Here is a 25239-nt window from a genome sequence, read left to right on the forward strand (position 1 = left end):
TCCTGATACTATGCCCTTCTGAGGGGTAAAACTCAACAAATGGCCTCTGATTTGATTTGCAGTAAAAAAAATTATCTAAAGACACACTTTGTATCTTTATCTTCTCTGATTTCTTTATTTCATTGTTTGTAATACCATCATTTCGTTTTAGCCTTGTTGATTCTTGTTCACCATTGAAGTTCTTTTTCTGTTCATCATCCATGGCTTCTTCTTCTCCATTTTCACTAACTTTTAGGTCCATATCTGCTCCTAAAAGTGTTGTTTGTACTACCTCTTAAACATCTTCAATACATATAACTGCTTCCATCTTCCGATATTGTAGGTAATACATCTTCTGAAAGTGTTTCTGTATGGAGGATACTTGTTCAGGTGAAGTAATAAGGATCTATTGCTTTACACACAATGGAGAACTCAAGTTCATCCCACCACAACCAACATTTGTGTTCGGAATATTCTATGTATAATCATTAAATGCAAATGTGACGTGGATTTTATTTTTGTTTTTTAAGTGAAATTAAGTTGGAAACCGATAATTACAAGTTAAGGTACCTTTTTAGCAGGTCAATTTAGACTTCATTCCCTTGTAAAAAAAAAAAAGAAGCTTGAGATAACTTTTAAAACAAAAATGACACGTTGGGAATTCTCATCCTATGAGATAAAAACAAAAGAGAACGGTACCTCTATTAAAATTTTATTAATAGAAAAAATTAAAATAATTGTAAGTTGGGAAGGCCCAAGGTAGGGATGTTGATCGGCTATAACTTTCGGGTTTTAGCTAAAGTTTAGGTTTTCTTCAAATAAAAATAAGAACCCATAACAAAATTGTATTGGAATTCGGGTATTCGGATATGGGGATTTCAGGTATTACCCGTAAAAAAATTTATAAAAAAAGTTAGCATGTTGCCTAAACTGTAGGGACCAATTATATAACTATATTTGTAACTCACAAAAATGAACCATTCATGATTTTGCATATAACTATAAACATTCGAAAACGTTGTAGTGGTCTGTGGTACAAAAATAAGGAAGGAAAAAAAGTGCAATTTTATTTCAGAAGCAATGATGTGATGTGTGATCGATCAGTAAAGAAGAGGAGACACATTCACACATATTTTAAATTGTAATGGACCATGTATTATCTAATATTTCAAGGGTTTTTTTTTTAAATAAAAAGGTATTTAGGTATAGCCAAAACCGTATACACATACCTTACCGAATACACCAAACCCGATAAACCTGACCTATTCTACCCGAATTCAATACGGTTCGGTTTATTATTTCGGGTATCGATTATTTTCGACATGCCTTGCCCTCTAGGAACAGCCAGAACAACCTAAAAATATCATAAAAGAGACTTAACGGGAATATAACATGCTCTAAACCTAATACATAGACATAAACATAACCAACCATAAAGAAAAGAAAAAACCTTTAAGTTGCATGGGGTAATTACAATCAATAAAGCAAAATAGATAATTTGTTGTACGTTTGCCTTCACATTCGTTGTACGTTGATAACTAAGTTTTGTTAATTAAAGTTTGAGTTAATTAAAAAAAAAGTAATTGCAATAAATTTGTCACTTTTCTAACATTTAAATGGCAAGTTGTCACTTTTCTAGCATTTAGATGACAAGTACTATATATAAAGAGAGTAGGTGCATAAATTTACAGTTGAAAAAAAAATGACTTAGTAGGGTAATAATCTTTGTTGCTTTGTTCACATTTAGACAACTTCTTTATTTTTGTACACATTGGATCATTTAACTTGTTATATGTGTTCACATATTGTCATTGTCATCGACTATAGTAGGTGACAATGGTAATATTTGAACCAATTAAGAGTTAAATGGTTAAATGTGTAAAGAAAAAGAATGTTGTCTAAATGTGAATAAAACGAAAAGTTAATTACTCTAATAAGTCATTTTCCCCACTTTTAATAGCGATTTTATTTTTCATATTTGTTTGTATTATTTTTTCCAAGCGTTATTTTTAAAATATCCATAATTTCCTAAATATTAATTAAATATTGATCAATTCTAAACTTTACTTTTTAATAAATAAATATGTTTTTGTTTTGTGAAATATTTTATATAGCCTCTTATAATTTTTTTTCTTTTGTTTTTAAGCATATACAATATTTTAAAAGTAAATACTATCTAACAATAAAATTAAATATGTAACAATAAGTATGAAGAGTTTTTTTTAAAAAATAACAAGAAAATATTACTTAGCAAATATAAAAACAGAAAAAACTTATATAATGTAAATGTTTAAAATATTACAACTTTTTAATTAGAAGTTTATAAACTTTTAATTTTTTAATACAACGTTTTAAACTTATAAAAAAATATTAATTTGTCATACAAAATCTGTGAAACACTCTAAAAATGTTGTAAAAGAAAGTAAGTTAAAAACTTGTAAGAAAAAATTAAAACATTTATAAAATATTTGTTTAAAAACACTTGTATTAAAATTATATGAAAGTATAAAAAAAAGTTAAAAAAAATTATAAACAAAGTTTAAAACATTGTATTAGAAAAACCTATAGGAAAAAAAATATTATAAAATGTTGTAAGAAATTATAAAAAATCTTAAGAAATTATAAATAAAAAAAAGAAGAAAAAAAAATTGCTCACATTTTGACAATTTTTTTTGTACACATTTGACCATTTAACTTGATAAATGTGTTCACATATTACCACTGCCACCTGCTATAGCAGGTGACAATGGTAATATGTGAACACATTTAGCAAGTTAAATGGTAAAATGTGTACAAAAAATTTAAGTTGCCTAAACGTGAACAAGACAAAAAGTTAATTACATTCACAAGTCATTTCCCAAAAAAAAATTATAAATATTAGAAAATATATACCTGCATGTCTTTTTCCTTTCAAACTAACCTTAAATATGTAACAAACATATTTTTTTTATGTTAACTGAGGAAGATATAAAACGTTATGTTAAGGTAAAATGAAACATAGTATTAGCATGTGATTTATCAACAATTAATATCTAAATTCGAAATAACTCGGAGGACGTGTTTGGCATGGAGCTTTTGTAAGCGTTTGGAAGTTATAGCTTTTAGCTTTTGATAAAACGCTCTAGTTTAAACAAAAAGCTTCATTTGACAGTACGGACGTTTAACTTTTAGTTTTAACAAAACGCTCCGATTTTAAAAGCTACTTCATGTAGCGTTTAACAAAACGCTCATGAGCTTTTGAAATTAATTTCCATAATTACCCTTATATATAATCAAATGTCCTTTTATGTAATTTTATATATTTCAAAAGCTTCCAGCTACTTTTTCCAAACATTCATATAACAAATAAAAGTTACAGCTTCCCGCTACTAGCTACATGCTGCACGCTAGCAGCTAACCGCTATCCGCTTCCAGCTAACAGCTACTTTTGCCAAACACGCCCGAAATTTCATTAAAAATATATTCAATTATTTAATTTGTATACTACTTTTTTTATCATTCAATATCCTGTTTCTCATGCAAATTCTTAATCTAAAACTTCAAAGGGTAATAGCATAAAAGACATTAAGTTTACACCAAAATTTTAATTTGACTGTGGTTTTTTTTGTCTCAAATTTAACACTGTATTTTTTAATTTTTTTTATAATTTTGACTACTTGACCGGTCAACCAGGTTATCTGCTGACATGACATGCTGACGTGTCAAAATTAATTTTTTTTTTTGCACAAAAAACACTAAGTTTTCACTTTTTTCGATTTTGACATTAAGTTAATTTTTTCTTTCCAAATTTGACACTTTATTTCTTTTTTTCCAAATCAAACATCATTTTTTACAATTTTGTTCAATGTCGAACATTTTCCATTTAAAACCGTATAAATATATTTTTATTATATTTTAAACCGTAAAATACATTTGAAAAAAAATAAAAAATAGTGTCAAAATCGAAAAAACTGAAAACTTAGTATTTTTTGTAGAAAAAAAATCAATTTTGATATGTCAGCATGTCATGTCATGTCATCAAAACTAACACATTATCATGTCATGTTAGCAGGTAACCGGGTTGACAAGTCAAGATGTTGGTGTCAAATTTTAGACAAAAAAACACAGTGTCAAATTAGAATTTTGGTGTAAACTTAGGGGTTCTTTGTTTTTTTTTTTTGTGAAGATCTGCGCAACCACTTTTGTCTGTGCCGTGCAGACAACGCGTAGACATATGCCCTCACAGAGTGTTTGTTTTTTGGAAGTGCGCAGATCAAAAAACGTCTGTGCAAGGTCTTCCTGGCACAGACATGGACCACTGTCTTCAAAGGTCTTCAGACCCCATTTTACCTAAAAAAACATGGGCCACCGTGCAGTTTTTTTTTCTTTATTTTTTTGCTGAAAATGTATTTTTAATGTTTATGATATGAACTTAAGTTTGAAAAATCAATTTATTTCGACAGCTGCAGACGTTAAAAACAAATAGTTTTTTTATTGCAGACTGCAGATATTTGATCCACCTGTTCTACCGCAGAGGCTTGCAGATGTAGTCTGCAGACTGCAAATATTTTAGCTTCAAAAAAACAAACAACACCTTTATATCATTTGTACTATTTACCCAACTTCAAAAAAAAATATTGGAACTTTTTGCTTACTACTATTGTTTTATGACTAAAGTAAAAATAATAAATATTGAACAATGTTAAGAAAAAAATAAGAAAATATTATTATTAGTAATTAAACTATTAATCAACAGATAAACAAATTTAATTAAAAAAAAAAACTAATTATATATCTAGAATAAAATTTCAATTTGTTAGAAATGAATACATTAAATGATAAATTGAGTAATTTATAACTAAACTAGTTTATAACCATTGAGAACTACAGTTATAAAATTAATTAAATTTTCATAATAAAAAATTAAAATTATTAATCAAATATTTTAAATAAATTATTACTTAAGAGATATTTTTTTAGTTATATAAAATTATAATCATTGATTTAAACAAATACGTGAAGTTATATCACCTTATAATTTGTATTGATTTTATTTTATTTTTAATCTAATGTTATTAATTTAATATAATTAAATTGAAAAAATTTAAAATTTAAAATTTAAAGTGGAGAATCAATTATTAACTTAATATAATTAAATGAGAAAGTTAAAATTTGAAATTTAAAATGGATAATTAATAGATTGACAAGTGGCATGATAAGGGACATATAATATTAACGATGATTTTTAATATTATGACACTTGTCGATAGGAGAATAAACCTATTCATTTATTAGAATAAGGATTAAGTTTTTAAAGAGTTTCAAGCAACTAAAGTTAACTTATGCATTTGCTTGGCATAAAACAAACAATGTTGGATTAGTAAATATATATTTAGAATTAGAATCCAAACAATAGAAAAAATAATTATAATATTAATAATAATAATGGTAATAGTAACATACAACATAATTTTGTGTTCTCTGTGTGACAAAAGCCAAACATAGAGGCGTGTTTCATACAGAAGCTGTTTAATAACAAGTGAAGTCTGGTAAGCCTCCTAGTCTGCTATTTCACGTTAAGTTGGTTGTTGCATGTTCGAATATCCTTCTCTCCTTAATTGAAATGAAAATCTACTTCCAAAACAGAGATTTTGAATTGGAAAAGGTCTAAAGGCAGGAAGTTTGTATTGACAGTAGAGGTCACAGACCTAGAAAAATCGCCTACCCAAGGATGAAGTTTGTAATCACCTCTCATTCTTTTTGTCCCAAAGTTAAGATTCAATTTCAAATGGATTTGGTTTTACCTTGGTATATGTATGAATTTTCAAATTCAACAAAAATATCATGAGATTAGAAGAATTTTTCATTTCATGTACTCATAAAGTGAAGAGGGAGATAGAATTTGATGTAACTTGAAGTTATTTGTTGATTTTTTACCACTCAAAACTTTGAGGTAATTCTTATTTGTTTCTATAAGCTGGAGCACTGTATATACTTAATTTCATTACGCTTTTGTTCGTAGTGTGATGTCACAAAATCCAAGGCTTTTTCTTGAATTTCAATTTTGAAGTTACTAACATGCCCATGGGTTGTGTTATGATGGTCATGTTTTGTACTATAAAATAAATGAAATACAACCCCAACAATCCATAATGATTTAATAGAAATTGCTTTGTTCTTTATGCCAGACATGGGCCTATGCTCCTGCCTTTACCTTGTTGGCTATATTAATGTCAAAGTAAGCTTCAAATTTCCTTTTCCTCTTTTTATGATTTGAGGCTGATTTTTTTTTGTGTGTGTGACAGATAATGTTAATGTATTTTGCCAAAGATCAATGTTATAGAAGTTGTTAGATCATTAGTTGTTATAATAGTTATTGAGGATAATAAATTACTTTTATTAACAAAATTTATATATGTTATTATATAAAGCATTTTAGTAGAACAGGTTGTTCTTTTTCAAAATTATTACAGACAAGAAAATGAGTTGATATTGGATTTGGGGTTCTTAAAAAAAACATTTTATGCCTCAATTTTTAATCATTTGCTTTTTACAAGTTAGTTGATGTGTACAAAGTTGTATATGTACTTAGAAACTTATACCTTTTAAATTAATAATTTTTTAGCAAACATTTGAATAGTCATATACGATTTCGAATTATGAAATTTGTTTCGTTTTATCATCCATGGTTTCACAGGTTTAAATTATAAAACACCGAGAAGAGAAGAGACGGAAAAAATACATATACAATTACAATTAAAAATAATAGAAACAAAAACAATCATATCAATATCATATCATAATCATTAGGGGTAAATGCAAAGAATAACAATATAACCAACAATTTGTTATGAAAACATTATTCTTTGAAAACCTCCCCATTATAACAATGCGTAATCAGTTACTTTTTGCACATCCCATTAAAAGGAGAGCAAAAAGAAACAATATACTTTCCCTCGCTTTTATTCAACTTAAATATCCTATATGAACAATGACATCATCATTCAAAACTCAATGCTCTAATAAGAAATAATATGAAACTTTCACCAAATTTCATCCAAACTCATAAAAGATGAACAGGTCTTTAATGGATGAAACGAAACAAAAAGTCAAAAAGTATATAAAATTGTAGATAAAGATGAAGAAAAGAAACACTTAAAACTATACAACCAAAATGAAACAAAATGGTGTGATGATCAGAAATCTAACCACTTGGTGTAGTAAACACAGGTAGTTGGAGAGATGAGTCCATCAGGTGTACACTCTCTAATTCTTGGACAAACACCACAAGGAATTGACACCATTGCCCCTGTTTTCAAACCCTGAGCTGAATCCCCTGTTGTATATCTATAACATAAATTCCCAATAGGAATGGAATGATATTCACCCAATCCAGTACTCTTCACCTCTATAATCTTATTATCCAAAACCATAGACTTCAATATCTCACTTATCTGCTGACTTGTGCAATCGATATTAATCAGCCCATTTTTAACAGAAAAATCATATACTCCATCAGCAGTTGCAACCTTTAGCTTACGAATGATCCTGAGGCAAAGGTCTTTAAGACCATTAATGAAGTCCTGATCAAGTTCCCCTTTTGAATACCATGAACCACCTGTGATCTCCTGTGATGGCTCAAATTCAGCTGCAATATAGTGTTTTCTTCCCTTTAATTGGACATGGGCAACTTCTTTTACTAAACCAGAAGTTAGGAGGTTCTTTATAGACTTGTTGAAAGTCGGATCTGGGAGTCCTGCTTCCTGCTTTAAATCCTTTACAAAGATTGCCATTTCTCTTTTGCTTTTGATCACATTCAGTACTATGCGATCTGATTCCGCTATATTACCACCTGTTTTTGGTTTCGTCTCTGGGGCTTTTCTTTTCTGTAAGAGACTCATCTTGATGAAGCTGCAACAACACTAAACACTTTGATTTCAGTCATATAGAATCGAATCATGCAAACAGAACTGACTTCATTACTGAGTTTCTAAACAAACAGAGGCAGGCTTCACACTGATCAAAACAGACTTCACAGTTCACAAGAAATTAACACAGGGATCTCAGGAACCATAATGATAAAAAAACATACAAGAGTGATCGAAACAGGAAGTAGAAGTATAATGATCAAAAGAAAGAAACCAACAGGAATAGGAACTATAATCATCAAAAGAAAATGAAAGACCGCAAAAATAAAAATAAAAAATAGGAAAAAACTTCCAATCGGACCTGAGGTCGATGTCTGGTGGCCGGAAGTGAAGCTCTGAACGCCGTCGAGCAGAAGAAACGTGAAGGGCTTGGAGGTCGGAGGTCGAAGCGGATTGATTTCTAATAACCTGAAGCCCTAATTTCAATTACTCTCGTCGTGGGATATATACCATGGACGTTTTTTACATTCCAGTTAACCTTTATAAGTATTAAATTATGTGAGCCCATTTATATTTGGATCATGATAGTTCTTGCATTTAGCTGCGTTACGCCATTTTTAGGTATTTGGATAGTAGTACGGACAAATAAAGAGCCTTTCAAATAAATCATAGTTGTGAAGAGATCATAAATTGTTCGCAATAGTCTCAAACTCAGATTAAACTATTGTGCTTGTTAGAATCCACGCATACACACAAAAAAACAACAAATGTGTCGTTCTTTGCAAGTGGGAAAAATGAAGTGACAACAAACAAGAGGCTGAAAGAGATATCATCAACAACAATGGATGAAATGAAAATTAAAAAGTAGAAACCTTGGGTTCAACGGAGATGTGCAGCCGTAGATGATGCGATGCAGAATTGTCCAAAGTGATTGTGAATTGGTGATTTTGTGCGTACATGAAAGGGTTTTACATTTAGGGCTTTGTACGCCCACTAAAGCGTGCGAATTTTAAAAACCTATCAATGTAAAATTTTCATTTAAAACCCATTAAAACTTGAAAAATCAATTTATACCCTTAAAACTTGCCCCAAGACCTCGTGTGAGAGGTAAGTCGCTAAAACAGTGAACACCAGCACGTCAGGGTTTTGAACTCTGGATCTTTATATAAAATTTCCCTGATCAATCAATAAGTTCTTAGTTCTTATCGCGGGGAACAACTTCATTTGAGCGCTTTTAAAATATAAGTTGCATCATATGACTCATACCGAATCTACCAAAAAGTCATCATGTTAGGATAGACTGCGGGGCACTAATGCATTTTTGGGTGTGCTTGAATCTTTGGATTTTTTTTTAGAATTACGAAGATGTTTGGGATTACTTTTCAAATTGATTTATTAGATTTTTGGCTTTTTTTTAAAAAAAAAAGACAGATATTTAAAAAGGTGTTTGACAATTCTAAAAGTCATTTTGGATTGACTCTTTGGTAAGAAAAAAAAATGAGCTTTTTTAGAAGTCATGAATTGCTGATTTTTGATGACTTTTAGCTTTTTGGCTTTGGGAAAATGACTAAGATAATTAACTTTTCGGTATATTCATATTTGGGTAACTATTTTTTTTGTATATATCTAGGTAATAAACTTGTTGGAAGTTAGGGCTGTCAAATCGGGCAGTCGTGTCATGTTTTTGTCTGACACAACACGACACGACACGATGTCGTGTTTTTTTTCATTAACACGAAAATGAACCAATTAAAACACGACAACACAACACGACACGACAAATATAATATTACATAACTATTAGTGTATTTCGTTCATACTTAAAGATATATAACACGACAAAAACGACAAACCCGAAAAACACGACAACCACATGCTTAATCGTGTCAATTTCGTGTCGATTTATGAACACGAACACGACACGACATCGTGTTTTTTAATCTTGACACGAAACGACACGAACACGAATTCAAATTTTGATTTCGTCCTGATTTCGTTTTGTTTCGTGTATTTTTGTCGTGTCGTGTCACAAATTGACACCCCTATTGGAAGTGTTCACATATAATCATTATGACCTGCTATAGCAGGTTAAATCCTAGATGTGAACGTTTTCAACAAGTTCGTTACCTAAATATGTACAAAAAAATAGTTACTCAAATATGAACAAACGAAAAGTAAAAGTAAATTACACGAATGGTCCCTGTTGTTTGGGGGAATTTGTGTTTTTGGTCCCTAACTTATTTTTTTTAACTTGGATGGTCCTTACTGTTTATTTTTATTGCGTGTTTGGTCCATGTCTTACCTAAAAAGACTATTATGCCCTTATTAATTTATTTTTCAATTAATTTCTTATTTATGTATTTATTTTTTACATATTTAAAAAAAATTAATAGACCCCACATATTTGTATCTCCTCGGATAATCTATATTGTTTATTTTTAATTAATTTAGTTTTTTTTTAACTCGAATGATCCCTACTATTTAATTTTGTTACGAGCTTGGTCTCTCCTCACCATCCTATCTCTCATCCTCCTCAACTTCTATTTATTTTTCATCTTTAGTGATATCGTCGTCTTCATCATCTCTTCATTTTTCGGTCCTTCGACTCCGTTGAATCAAAACCACAGCCCACTAAAGATGAAGAGACAGTAGGTTATGGTGTTGGTTCACCAAAGTTGAAGTACCAAAAAAAGAATGATGATGAAGACGTCGATGTTACTAAATATGGAAAAAATAGAAGTTGGGAAGGATGAGAGATGGGATGGTGACCGGTAAGACCCAAATTAAATTTCTCAAATGTGGTTTCAAGTTTACGGTGAGAAGATACAGATATGTGGGGTCCACTAATTTTTTAAAATATATAAAAAAATAAATACATAAATAAGAAAATTAATTAAAAAAATTAATTAATAAGGGCACAATAGTCTTTTTAGGTAAGACAGAGACCAAACGCGCAACAAAAATAAGCAGTAGGGACCATCCGAATTAAATTTCTCAAATGTGGTTTGAGGTTTATGCTGAGGAAATACAGATATATGGGGTCTATTAACTTTTTTAAATATATAAAAAAATACATAAATAAGAAAATTAATTAAAAAATAAATTAATAAGGCACAATAGTCTTTTTAGGTAAGACAGTGACCAAACGCGTAACAAAAATAAATAGTAGGGTCCATCCGAGTTAAAAAATAAGTTAGGGACCAAAAACACAATTCTCCCAAACCATAAGGACCATTTGTGTAATTTATTTTTACTTTTCGTTTTGTTCATATTTAGGTAACTATTTTTTTTGTACACATCTAGGTAACGAACTTGTTGAAAGTGTTCACATCTAAGATTTAACCTACTATAGCAAGTCATAATGGTCATATGTGAACACTTCCAACAAGTTTGTTACTCAGATGTGTACAAAAAAAATAATTATCTAGATATGAACATACCGAAAAATTAATTACCTTAATAAGTCATTTCCCTTTGGCTTTTGCCACATAAAGAGTTAATCTAAGCACATTTTAAAAACTTTTTTTTGATAAAAACTATAAACCAAAAAGTCTTTTTCTTTTGTCAAAAATGACTTTTTAAATTAAAAAGCAATCTCAAACACCCCCTATATACATCAACCACTAGTCTCTCATCGTATAGACTTATAAAACTTTTAGTCATTAAAAAAACTCGAATTAAGAAAAAAAAATGTCAATCTTAAAGTTTTTAGAAAAAAAAAACCCTCATAATCCAAAAGTTATTTCAAATAACGTTTAAAGATAAACTTTTTTTTGTGCTTTATTGATGTTCATTTATATAATTTTACACATTTTACAAACTTATATATAATTTTGTCTAATAATTCTATATAATAAAAGTTACAGCTTCTGATTATCATATATTTTTGTGAAACATACCCTACTATCCTTTAGGCTCATCATAGTTTGAGCTGATCAAATGAATTTTCGAAAGCCTATGCAAAGTGAAATTAAAATACCTAACTTGAAAATGATATATGGACATCATTAGGCATGTCCAATATTATTATAGTTCAATTTTACAATTATAATGAAAACTAAACTAAATTGATATAAAGTATTAAAAATATAAGAAAAATAAGAAAGGATGTGGCTCTCACTTCTTATATAGTCCTACTCAACAATAGTTATAAAAAAAAAAAAAAAAAAAAAAAGAACCATTATAGGCGCAAATAAATAATGTCTTTTCTCTCCAAAATTGAGAATGAACAAATTGTGTGGTCGATTTACATGAACAAATTGTGTGGAAGAAAAATAGATTACGTTTAATGAAAATAACTATCTCTTGTATTTATCTGTAATAATTATAATAATAATGAAAATAACTATATGATAAAATAATATGATTAGGCTCTTTAAATCTAGAAATTTGTTTAAATTGTACCAATATAACCGTTTGTTGCACATCCAACCAATTTTTGGGTGCTTAGTTGGCATACATGTTTGAATGACTAGGAAAAGAATCGCATGTTTAAATGAATCTGAAAGAAAGTCGTTAGATAGATAACATATTTCATTTCAATGTCTAACAAAAGAATATTCATTGAATCAAAGATCAAACATTCCAAACTTATAAAAGACAAACAGGTCTTAATGGATGAAACCAAACAAAGAGATTCTAGATCAAGATCAAACACCAAAACAAAGATATTATATGTACCTCAAAATGCTGCAGAAAATGGAAACATGGTGTCATGATCAGAAATCTAACCACTTGGTATAGTAGACACATGTAGTTGGAGAGATAAGTCCACCAGGCGTACACTCTCTAATTTTTGGACAAACACCACAAGGAATTGACATCATTGCCCCTGTTTCTAAACTCTTAGACGAATCATCTGATGAACACCTATAACATAAATTCCCAATAGGAATGGAATGGTATTCCCCCAATCCAGTACTCTTCACCTCTATAATCTTATTATCCAAAACCATATACCTCAATATCTCACTTATTTGCTGAGTCGTGCAATCAGTTTTTAACAACCCTTTGTTCTTGATTATATCCATTACTCCATCAGCAGTTGCAACCTTTAGCTTACGAATGATCCTGAGGCAAAGGTCTTTAAGACCATTAATGAAGTCCTGATCAAGTTCCCCTTTTGAATACCATGAACCACCTGTGATCTCTTCTGATGGATTAAACTCTGCTGCAATATAGTATTTTTTGGTCTTGAATTGGACATGGGGAACTTCTTTTATTAGACCCAAAGCTTGGAGATTCTTGAGACACTTGTTGAAAATGGAGTCTGGGAGTTTTGTTTCTTCCTTTAAATCCCTTTTCAAGATTGCCATTTCTTTTTTGCTTTTGATCGCATCCAGTACCATGCCATCTGATTCGGCTAGACCACCACCTGGTTTTGGTTTAGGCTCTGGATTTTTTCTTTTTTGTGGGAGATTCATTGCAAGAAAGCTAAACACTTTGAGTAATATTCGATGATGAATCTGCAAGAACAAATAGAACTTGATTTAGTCAGATTCTACACAAGCCCTACCAAAACAAAAGAAAAGTCAAAATTATGGATGTTAGAACATGCATAATCATTTTATGGAGCAAGACGACTAAAAACTTTGTATCCAACTAGCGTTTACTCTTTTTATTGAAGTTGTATGTGTTCAATTCAATACAATAGGCAAAGAATAGAGAAAGTTATGTGCAAAAACACTGTTTGAAAGGCAAATACATTATCTATTTATACAGAGGCGATAATCAGCAGCTAGATTCTTTCTCGAATCAACAATTAAATACTATCAACTTAGACACTGTACATTGTTTATATTCTAGTTAACAAACAATTAGTCGATTATGTGAACTAAGTTGTATCTGGACCAAAATAGTTTTGGGATTTCGAGGCGTAACTTCGTGTTTATGTATCTGGATAGGAGTAGAGATCACGCAATAGCTGTGTAGAGATCATAAATAAACTGATCACAATAGTCTCATAGTCTCATCAAATCATTGATCATTCACTGATAAAATCAGAAAATATACTTGTTAGGATCTATACAGATACGTACACATATAAAACTCTGTCAAGTTGGACAAAAAAATTGAACCCAAATGCATTGAGGAGAGGATAGCGTCGATCAACCACAATGAAGAATTAGAAAATGAGAATTGAAAAGAATTAAGGAAACATAACCTAACCTTGCTTGGGTTCAACGGAGCGCCGTTCGCAACCGGCGACCGTATGAGAACTGACCGATGCTACAGCTGAAGAAACGTGCGTGGCAAGGGATAAAGATCTCTTCTATATTTCGTACCACATGGTTAATTTAAAAAAAAATTAATATAAAATTCAAAATACTTGAGAAGTTTGAATTTATAAGAAAAGCGAGAAAAATATTGAATTATAAAAATTAAAATGTTTTTTTTCTCTTTTAAATTTAAACAAATAATTTAAATAAATAAATAAAGAAAATTAATGAAACTTTAATTTAGTAATTTTGAAATTAGAAGGAAAGTCCATTAATGAAATTGATATGCATTTATTATTAGATTTAAATAATATTTGACATTTAATAAAATAGAAAAACTATAAAATGACAAGTGGAATAAAAATTAGTTTAAAATTACCATAAAATTACATGTGCCAAATTGAATGAGAGGATGACAAGTGGCAAAAAAAAATTTCATTTATTAGAGTAGATTTTTACGGTATTTTTGATATAATAAATAGGAAATATTACCATAATTAAATATGATAAATGATAATTATAAATAATATTTTTTACTATAATTAATGTATTTTACATTTAGTTAGAGTAATATTATACATAATTAATGTTTATTACATTTAATTATGATAATATTTATTATAATTAATGATTTTTATATGTGTTTTTAGGAAATATATTAAAAAATCCCTATTTTTATATCATATTTTTTTTAAATGTTTTTAAAGCTAAGATTTAGTTTTATCAATATAAAGATCTCTTCTATTATGAAAATAGTTTCGTATTTCACATGTTAAACTTGTAAAAAACAGAAGTTTGAAATAACATCGCTTTGGACATTTTGACATTTCAAACCTATGAAATAGTATTTCTCAGAAAGAAAAATGAAAACTATTTTTTTTACATTCTATTGAATATGCAAAATTAGTAGTTATTTGGGAAAAGCCTTTTTTTGGCGGGAAAATGACTCTTGAGGGTAATTAACTTTTGCGTTTGTACTCATTTGGTCCCTTTCCTTTTTTTGTATTCAATATACCATCGAACTTGTTGTTTGTGTTCACCATAACCCTTTTGACGGGCTTTTGACCTGTGATAGTCGGTCAAAGGGTTATGGTGAACACAAACAACAAGTTCGATGGTATATTGAGTACAAAAAAAAGGAAATAGACAAAATGAGAACAAATGCAACAGTTGGTTACCCTCCTGATTCATTTTCCCTTTACTCATTTACAACAAATCTCACGTCATCTCCTACTGATATTAATGACTTTATGAGATTCATTCTTGCTTCTTTTCAAAACATAACCCACGAAAGAACATTATTCATACATGTACAACTTTATAATGCACTTGAATATTTATTAGGAGAATCTTGACTAAGCAGATGCATTTCATGACTACATTTACATTTCCAATCAAATGATTTATCGTATCATAGATTCTAGACAAGTCTACAAACGAGTGGAATCACAAGTGCTGTGATTTTTGAGTTTACTTAGCTTTAAGATCGAACTCATGGGATAAGATACAACATTAATATGTACGATATCATGCTGCTTTTGTAGACACATTACCATAATATTGTACATATTTATATTGTATCTTATCCCATAAGTTTGATCTTAAAGCTAAGTAAACTCAAAAATCATAGCACTTGTGATTCCACTCGTTTGTAGACTTGTCTAGAATCCATGATATGATAAATCATTTGATTGGAAATGTAAATATAGTGATGAAATACATCTGCTTAGTCAAGATTTCCCTAATAAATATTCAAGTGCATTACAAAGTTGTACATGTATGAATAATGTTCTTTCATAGGTTATGTTTTGAAGAGAAGTAAGAATGAATCTCATAGTCATTAATATCAGTAAAAGATGACGTGAGATTTGTTGTAAATGAGTAAAGGAAAAATGAATCAAGAGGGTAACCAACTATTGCATTTGTTCTCATTTGGTCCATTTCCTTTTTTTTACTCAATATACCATCGAACTTGTTGTTTGTGTTCACCATAACCCTTTGACCGGCTATCACAGGTCAAAAGCCGATCAAAAGGGTTATGGTGAACACAAACAACAAGTTCGATGGTATATTGAATACAAAAAAAAAAAAAAAAAAAAAAAAAGACCGAATGAGTACAAATGCAAAAGTTAATTACCCTCAAAAGTCATTTTTCCTTTTTTGGCTAAGTTTTGTAAAAAAACCTAGGTAGATTTATCATTTTCCATAAACCTATCGATTTAAAATTCACATTTAAAACCCACTAAAATTTGAAAATTTCAATTTACACCTTTCAGTATACGAAACTTAAAACTTTTCACATTTAAGCCCCACTAAAAGTTGAAAGTTTCAATTTACACCCTTCAATATACGAAACTTAAAAAAGCCCTCAAAAACACGTTCACTTCATGTAATCTCATTCGTATTCATCATAATTCAAGACTTGGAGCTAGTCAGTTGTTAGTTGGACACTTCTCTTATTCTTGTATTGTTCGTCTTTTCTTTTTTCATATATAATTCCAATAATCACTTGCTCTGTTTGTTAATGTTATCTCTCGGGACATTATTAATTCTTACATATCTTTCATTTGTTCAATTTCATTATAACTGTTTTAATTTAAATTAATCTAAAATTATATTATTTCGAATTTGTCATTCACCAAAATCGAGGATGATAAATTTTATGGTCGACCAACGCGATGCATAGAACGAATTTTTTTACTTTATATCCCTACGCATCAGAACATCTCTCTCTATACATGCTGATGTATGTGTGAGGGTGATATTATATATGGAAGAAAAATCAAACAAACTAATACTCTTTCTTATAAATTTTGTTTCTTCATGGATAAAGATGTATCACGGATCATGTTTCTGAGATCTTTTTTGTGATCAACATCAATATTAATACTTTCTTTCCTCAAAGCATGAGCTTCTTTCTCTAATCTCTTCTTTTCTGTCTCTGCTTGCTGTGCATTTTCATCACGTGCTTTCTTAAACATCTTAGCAAACAGTGCCAATATTTGTGTCACTACATAAACAACAAACCCAAGAACCACTTATATATATATATATATATATATATATATATATATATATATATATATATATATATATATATATATATATAATAAAACTTTAGATAAATAAATGTCAGGAAAGAGAGAGAGAGACATTAACATGAAAAAAGTAAAGATCAAACCTTGCTCGAATGGGCAACGAACAGGATCTTCTCCAAAATACTGTGAAAGTGAATCAGCATTTCTTCCCTGAAAAGAAATACTTGTTGGAATGAGATGAATATATTTATTAAAAAAAAAAAAAAGGTTGAAAACTCACCACTTCTGTATACAAAGAGATTAATGCCCGGACTTCAGCTTCAGCAGTATCAAGAAAAGCCTTCAACGCCTGAAAACATGGTTGGTTTAATAAAATATTCATCAGTTATAATAAAATATATACAAAATAGCAACCTAGTTTATGCTCATTACCAATATAATAATCTGTTTTTTTATCCATAGTAGCAACATACTTAAATTTATTTACCCATAATAATAATAATATAATAGCAACAGACTTTTATTCCGCAATATGTAATTATTATGAAACTTGTGGAATGCTTGCTTATAATTATAAGATTATCAGTAAAGAAATTTAAGTAGGCTGCTATTTATTGCAATTTGTGGATTAGTTTTTTTTTTTTTTTATGAATAACTCTGACCTTTTGGAAGCCAGCTGATATAGCGCCATCATTTTCAGAAGCAGTGAGTTCTTGCTCAACTTTTTCAAGACCTTTACTCACTGCTTGCATTTCTTCAGCCAAATTCTTCAATTGGATCTTTCATTTTTGGAAGGGAAAAATAAAACTCAGCAACAGATTGATTAACTAAAAAAAAAAAAATTCCCAAACCCTAAGTTTTACAATATTGAACTGAAATACCTTGGAGGCAGTTTCTAGATGAACAAGATCCTTGTCAAAATCTAGCAACTCTGGCATCTTCTCAGCAAGGAGCTAGTAAAAATAAACACAAATTATAATTTATAATTTGAGTTGAGGTATGTATAATAAAAATTGTAAGATGTTTTGAGATTTGTACCTTGCATAAATAATGCATTAGTGTCATCTTGTTGTTTCTTGCACGCGTATCAGACAATTTAAGAAGGCTGTCCAATTTAAAACCTATGGCGGATCCTGCAAAACAGATCATGCATGTCTTGTCTTTATATCATGAAACACAAGTTTCTAGAAGATTCTAGAAGCTACCAGACATAATAAAAGCTATTTGTTTTGAATGGTACCTCGAGCAGTGCCCTGATTTAAAGCATTTCCAAGCGTAAGAATTGTTTGCATTATTTGACGCAACTTTGCAGATTCCTTAACCTACATTATAACATATAGTATTAGGTAATTATAAGGATTTTGATAGAAACAAAAAATAATAATAAATAAGAATAATGTTGAAATGTAAGAATCCTTACCTCAATAGTAGCATCATTGATTGCACTCAGGTTTCGTCTCAAATCACTAACCTGGAAATTTTTAGAATTAAATGCATGAAAAACTAACAATAATGTTGAAAAAAATGGTAAAAAGTCTTATATCTACCTGACTGGTAAAAGTAATTGTGAATGCAAATACTCGAAGTTTTGACTCAACCCGTGGGACCTTCATTAGCTCCATGAAAAACTACAAACCCATGACCATGAATTATAATAAATTTCTCTCTCAAACACTTTAAATCCTAGAGAGAGTAAAAATACCAGTTCACACTTTCCAAGCATTTCCTTGTTTCCTGTATAGTTCTGAGATTACAAGAATTATTTAGGACAAATTAAGTATTATAATAATAATAATGGTAGTAATTTGAACTTATGGGAAAAGTAGAGACAGTACCTTTAATGTCTCCATTTCTTCTTTTGTGGGACAAAATTTGATAAGATTTTCAACTTGATCGATGTCCAAAGCAGAAGCATCCAAAGCAAGAATGGCATTCTAAGATGGAAAATGAAGTTTTTAAATTTGAAGGAAAAGTAGCATAGCATGCATCCTAAGAAGAAAATGAACTTACAATCATATCTGGGAGAGGAATCTTTATTTTGGTAAGCATGATTTCACAATTATATGCTCTACGCAAGTCAACCTAAAAATTAAATGTAAGAAAATAAATTGGAAAAACATAAAAATTAATATAGACAAAAAATATTAGATTAGGAGTAAATCCAGTAACTAACCAATTGAACTTTTTCAGGTTTATTGATTTTTGAACCTCGTCGAGCACCACCTTTACTGGTATTGTCAGAAACAGATGCTGCAGAAAATAGACTCTCAAGCTCTGATATATCAATTTCAGGAGCCCTACAAAATCAAATATAAAACTTATTTTACATTTCTACTCTGGTTTTATATCAGAAACAGAAACTCCTATTTGATTTGTGAATTATATACCTTGATTGGTCTTCTTGTTTTTGATTATCAGCCCATAAACTCCCTTGCATAGCTCTGGTAACTTTGACCCAATGCAAGGGCTTTAAAGAGGTCTTCTTAGGAGGAATTGAAGAACCTGAACCAACTTTACTTCTTCCACTACTTAAAGAACCAGTAAGACGCCCCCTTCCAGTGGAGGGGGCAGCTTGTTGCAGCCCATTACCACCCTTTGTTCCGGGAGGTGGAGGTGGCGGTGGACCTGGCCCGCCACTACGACCTGGAGGTGGAGGTGGAGGTGGTCCACCACTGCGACCTGGTGGTGGAGGTGGAGGTGGTCCTGGTGGACCTGTGCGACCTGGAGGTGGGGGTGGAGGTGGACCTGCACCATTGCGGCCCGGAGGTGGAGGTGGAGGTGGAGGTGCACCAGGTGGCTTGGTTACTGAAGAAACTGTTCCTTGACGTGGAGCTCCAGGAGGGGGAGGAGGGGGAGGAGGGGGCGGCGGTGGTGGTGGTCCAGGGGTAGCACTAGCTTTAGTAGCCACGCCAAATGGAGGTGGAGGTGGGGGTGGTGGAGGACCTTTCGAAGAAACAGGTGGAGGTGGAGGTGGTGGTGGTGGTGGTGGAGCACCTTTTGAAGAAATGGGTGGAGGTGGAGGTGGTGGTGGTGGTGGAGCACCTTTTGAAGAAATGGGTGGAGGTGGAGGTGGTGGTGGTGGTGGAGCACCTTTTGAAGAAATGGGTGGAGGTGGAGGTGGTGGTGGTGGTGGTGGAGCACCTCTTGAAGAAACAGGTGGAGGTGGAGGCGGAGGTGGTGGTGGTGGAGGGGCTTTCAAAGAAACAGGTGGAGGTGGAGGTGGGGGTGGGGGTGGGGGTGGTGAACTCTTGGAAAAACTAGAAGTAGAAGCGATGGGAGGTGGTGGTGGTGGTGGTGGTGGTGGAGGTGGAGGTGGTGGAAGGGTCTTTGTGGAGATAGGAGGCAAAGTGGGAGGTGGTGCTATAGCATCATCTAAACTATCAACAGGAACATGTTTTGGTGATGCTAAAGAACCATTCACATTACTTAAATCAGCACTTGTAGGGGTGGAGGTGGAATCACCTGCATCTGATATCTTATGCTGCAGCTGCAATGGATCCTCCAATGATTTCCGATCAGGTGTGCCATCCGAAATAGAATCTCTATATGAAGCTTCATCATAAAAGCTCACTGTAGATGCAGGTGTACACATCATATCATTACTCCTTTCAGATTCCAAAAAATCCAAACTATCAGCAACACTCGATGCATTATTTTCATCCTCAGAGTCAAAAGGTGAAGAATAAGTACTCAGTTTATTCCTCAACATTGACAACTCTTTCGCATCATTTAAAACAGATAACTGTTTCACTAACCATAAAGCAGTATCATCACCACCATCACCCCATTCAATCCCATTAAAAAGTTCTTGAACTTTGTTAAAAGCTTCTATAGGCAATCCACCTTTTTCTTCTCCATTCAACATTGTGGTTGGTGTTTTTGGTGAACAAATGTTCTCAACATCTCCAAAAAGAACCTCAGCTCTGAACCCTTTTGGAAACCGTGCCTTTGAGTCCCATAAAGTGTCTAAATTGTCACAATTCAGCATCAAAATATTGGATCTGATAAAAGCAGTGTTGAACATTATGCGAAACATCATAACTTCTCTTTCAGAATCAATGTCTAAATGGAGACACTCTAATACAACATCACCTTCCACCAAACACTGAATGTCAATCTTTATAACATCGCTTTGTTTCTGCATCATATCATGCCTATTTGTCAGCAAATCCCATAAAAAAAAAACTTAAAATAGAAAAAAGATGGAAATAGATTGCCTAAAGTATGCAAATTTAAAATTTTTGGCAATCAAAGTATTGATATAAACTTAGAAACATGTAAGCTACTTGAAAGACATCCTACATATGTGTAAGTAGAATTTTCAAGAAGTGTCAAAATGAAAACTGGTATAAAAGGTGTTTTGAGCCTTTATACACATTTGATTTGCTAATGGAATATGTTTGGATTAAATAACAATTTATGGAAACATTTTACATATAAATGTTACCTGGCGATAATGCCTCAGATTTCTACCTCTCCTGGGAGTGGAATATAACATTTGTGTCAAAAGCCCATCTTTACTTAAAAGATTTCTCCCATAGATTCGAATCACTGGTCTGCATCCATTTTTATTGTCAAAATTTGGAATAGCACGCAAAATGAGGCAATCCAAAGACAAAGCTCTTTCAGGTGGGGGCCACTCCTCAGATAAATTTCTCCTTGATATGTATTGAAGGTACCGAAGCTGTGAAGGGTATGGATTTAAAGGTGACAAAAGTTGAGACAACCCTTTTGGGGCCTCACGATAAACAATTTCAAGAGTTTTCCGCTCACCAGTTTGTAGTTTTTTATAAATCAAAATGCTGGCTAAAAGGAAGGCTAAAAGAGGCCAACCACCTCTCTCACAATGAAGCAAAATGACATTTTGATTGTTGCCAAGAGTAAGCCAACTCTCACAGAGACGAAGAAAATGATGGACAAGAGATAATGGAAGAAGGGGACAGCCTTCATACTGTTTTGGGTAGTCCATGACTGTGATGTCATACTCGCATAAAATTTCTGAGAATTGGCTCCTTCTTTCACCTTCTCGGAAATTGAATGCAAGAAAGGAGGATTCTGGGAATTCTTCGTGTAATTCATTACTAATTTCATGCAAATAAAGTTGGTAAAGTCCCTCTGGTAGAACTTCAGTTGAAAAGCAAGAATCAAAAACTGCAAATAAAACAAAAACAAGAATATAGAGAGGTTATTGTAAAGAAGAAAAAAAAAACTAATGAAATGAATTCTAGATAGGATTGCAATTGTGGTTAAATACCATATATTCTATCCACAAGCTCAAGCAAGCCATCAGGTGGTCTTCTATAGAAGAATCTACTGAGAAGAGACATGTCTCGTCAAATGAATAAACTGCTATGTCGGAATGAGCAATAATCTGAAAGAAAAAAGAGATAAGTGTTAATCAAGGCTACCAATTTATCTGTAGTGACCTAATTTCCTTCAGTAACTCGACACATGAAAACCACAGATAATTGATAACATAAGTGTTAATCAAGGCTAATACAGAACTTGTAACCATATCCCACGAAAAGCATCTGTGATGTTATGTTTAGGGTCTCGAATTTCATGGCTACATCATTAATAGGGACCATTTAGCCTCGCAGTAACAGATCACAGATGTGACTATTTTATTAGATTCTGATACTGAAATTGGGAAGGGAACCAAATCAGTTCAGAACTTGTAACTAAATGAGCTTCAATTCCATTCCATACCTTGAATTCCAACTCTCAAACGCTAAATGGAAAGGGTTTTCACAAAGTAAAAGAATAAAAAAGCGAACAGATTACTGGGGATTTAACATACAAAGATTCAAAACTAACCTCGTGGCTCCACTAAAGCTGATTGAACGACACAGATGAATGAAAGATGCTGCACCGGTCGCTCCTAGGGTGTCGCCGATGGTGTTTCCGATTGAAGGATAGGGGTGTTTGTGTGAAATCTGCACGGTGTTTGTGTGGTGCATCTGATGCGTTAATTTGAATTGAGGCTTTTCCCCTCTTTTCCAGATTTTGAAATCCTCTTGTTTAGTTTGGACTATGCGACTTTGTCTGTTGTTTACAAAGAAAGAAGAGCCCTTTTCCACGTTTGGATACTTTATTGCAGGGTAAATTGCTATGTTTTAACAAAATGATCTATTAGCTCAAACAAAATATTTTGAATTTTTCTATTTAGTCCTAAAAACTTTTTTTTAATGTTTTATGGGACATAAAATAAATATTCAACTGTTTTTTATTTGTGACAGCTATATGATATAATTTTATTTGTGACAGCTATATGATATAACAGATTTTATAAGTTACGTCATTTTTATTTGTATGTTTTTGGGAAAATGATTCTTCAGGATAACTAATTGTTGCGTTTGTTTTTATTTTGTTCTTTTTTTTGTACTCGATATATCATCGAACTTGTTGTTTATATTCACCATAACCTTTTTGACCGGCTTTTGACCTATGATAGTCGGTCAAAAGGTTATGGTGAACACAAACAACAAGTTCAATGATATATTGAATAAAAAAAAAAAAAAAAAAATGAAAGGGACCAAATGAGAACAAACTCAACAGTTGGTTACCCTTATGATGCATTTTCCCCGAAAAGTTAAATGAAATTAAAGTTGCAAAATTATCAAAGATTGCAACCTTCTTTAGCCATAACGTATATAAAGAGTGTTTTAGAAGGGTAACTTCGTTAAAACATTGTCTATGTTATGTTTACTATGGTTAGTTGTCAACACCTCTCTGCAAAAGGATATGAATGTGTATGAGAGGTATATTTATCAGCATAAACGTTTACCTCAAGGTATATTATGGTAAAGGCCGACAGAAGCAACCTTTCTTAGCGCGCTTTTCAAGCGCTTAGCTTCTGCTATAAAAAGGCGACAAGGCCATAAAGTAAGTGAAGTTGCAAGCCTAAGCCAAGAAGGTACGAACGAAGTGACGGGCCCTTTTAGAGAGAGGGGGTGGCTTTCTTGTGGTAGTCATTGTGAACATCTCTCCTCTTCTCTTAGCGTGCACAGTTTGCTTACGCCTTAGGCACATCTATCTTTCTTAGTTTCACGCTGGCCTAATGAATTGAATATGAATAAAAGTCAGTCTTTTAGTAAGCGTATATAAGCAGTTGTTTAGTGTATAAGCAATTCTTTAGTGGTCGCACCGGTACGATGGAGGTTGGTTGAAGATGATGTTACGCGACGTTCAGAACCAATCTTGAAGTGAATGAATTAGAAAGAACGAAGAAGTAAGGTAATCTATTTCATTCTATTTTCTTCATTTTGATATTGATATGGATCCCCATTCATTCCTAGATTCCCGGATTGATTGTCCCTACCTAACTACATGGTAGTGATCTAGGGAGCGCAATTGCTAGAGCACGGGAGAATGAAGAGTAATGATTTCAGCAAGAGCAGCCGGACGGACTACTATAGTGAGTCTAGTGACTACTAGAGTAGAGTTAAGTCAAAAGGTATGGTATAGCAGCCTTTTCGAGCGAGCCTCTGGGATCTCCTGTAAACCCCCATGATGTCGTAAAGGGAGGATATTAGGGGAAGCAGTGAGTGGAGATTCCCCTGCAGAGAGTCGGATGAGGGGAGACCCTCACGTCCGGTTCGAAGGGCGGGGATATCCCGACCCTACTATCATTATGCCTTTGCAATGTTACTTGGTTCAACTCTATTTGTGACCTTTTCTCGTATGTGGGACTCTCTATCTTCTTGGGTAGATAATCGATCGTCTTTCATTTGGATAGTGAGTTGTTTTTATAATAAGTCAAGTCAAGAATCATAATCGAACTGGATGAGCTTGCCAGGATGACTTGGTAAGCAAGCAAGCAGTTATGTAGGCACCAACTCCCAATTCTTTCTCTTCTATTCTTTTTTGTCGATCGAGCCGCTCTCCCTCATTCCACTCGCCCAGCCCTCTTCATGAACTTGTACAATCGATGCCACAGAGATAGCCAACTCTATTATTGAAAAAATAAGGAAAGGGGCGACGATTTGGCACCAGATATCCGGAGGTGTGGAAAGAGCAGCTGTGAGAAGCGGAAAAACCATCAAAAACGACGATTGTTCGTGGAGGTTTCCACAGAAAGACCCATTGGTTCTGGCAAACGGATCACAATTACAGGTACCTGGGAGCATACCGATGGAATGAACGAAATACGAACAA

The 25239-nt window shown here is 32.2% G+C and overlaps 3 protein-coding genes across 7 annotated transcripts; all 3 read right to left on the minus strand.

The window, feature by feature from the left end:
* Positions 1–6958: 6958 nt before the first annotated feature.
* On the minus strand, positions 6959–8833 carry LOC145091788 (uncharacterized). Of its 4 annotated transcripts, none has more exons than XM_079029583.1 (2): positions 8699–8833; positions 6959–7880 (listed from the first exon to the last, which is right to left on the minus strand). In XM_079029583.1, exons 1-2 carry the CDS (start codon positions 8783–8785, stop codon positions 7155–7157), a joined length of 813 nt encoding a protein of 270 aa, XP_078885709.1. In that variant the 5' UTR covers positions 8786–8833; the 3' UTR covers positions 6959–7154. The 4 variants fall into 4 exon arrangements, with proteins under 4 accessions (XP_078885709.1, XP_078885712.1, XP_078885711.1 ...); XM_079029586.1 differs by having other exon boundaries at positions 6959–7869; positions 8699–8805; XM_079029585.1 differs by lacking the exon at positions 8699–8833 and adding an exon at positions 8188–8670 and having other exon boundaries at positions 6959–7869.
* Positions 8834–12358: 3525 nt separating this feature from the next.
* LOC145091789 (uncharacterized) lies at positions 12359–14089 on the minus strand. Of its 2 annotated transcripts, XM_079029589.1 has the most exons (3): positions 13995–14077; positions 13707–13816; positions 12359–13291 (listed from the first exon to the last, which is right to left on the minus strand). In XM_079029589.1, exon 3 carries the CDS (start codon positions 13247–13249, stop codon positions 12545–12547), a length of 705 nt encoding a protein of 234 aa, XP_078885715.1. In that variant the 5' UTR covers positions 13250–13291; positions 13707–13816; positions 13995–14077; the 3' UTR covers positions 12359–12544. The 2 variants fall into 2 exon arrangements, with proteins under 2 accessions (XP_078885715.1, XP_078885714.1); XM_079029588.1 differs by lacking the exon at positions 13707–13816 and having other exon boundaries at positions 13995–14089.
* Positions 14090–16695: 2606 nt separating this feature from the next.
* On the minus strand, positions 16696–23147 carry AFH14 (Formin Homology 14). Its single transcript, XM_079029590.1, has 17 exons — positions 22900–23147; positions 22337–22453; positions 21530–22233; positions 19470–21220; positions 19256–19379; positions 19093–19164; positions 18918–19016; positions 18785–18826; positions 18630–18710; positions 18503–18553; positions 18323–18404; positions 18121–18215; positions 17964–18035; positions 17745–17861; positions 17363–17431; positions 17226–17292; positions 16696–17054 (listed from the first exon to the last, which is right to left on the minus strand). The coding sequence occupies exons 2-17, from the start codon at positions 22407–22409 to the stop codon at positions 16849–16851; spliced, it is 3705 nt and encodes a 1234-aa protein (XP_078885716.1). The 5' UTR covers positions 22410–22453; positions 22900–23147; the 3' UTR covers positions 16696–16848.
* Positions 23148–25239: the final 2092 nt, after the last annotated feature.

The sequence above is a fragment of the Lactuca serriola genome, chromosome 3 (assembly GCF_051521515.1).
Source record: "Lactuca serriola cultivar US96UC23 chromosome 3, Lser_US96UC23_V15, whole genome shotgun sequence".
In the NCBI taxonomy this organism is placed as follows: Eukaryota; Viridiplantae; Streptophyta; class Magnoliopsida; order Asterales; family Asteraceae; genus Lactuca; species Lactuca serriola.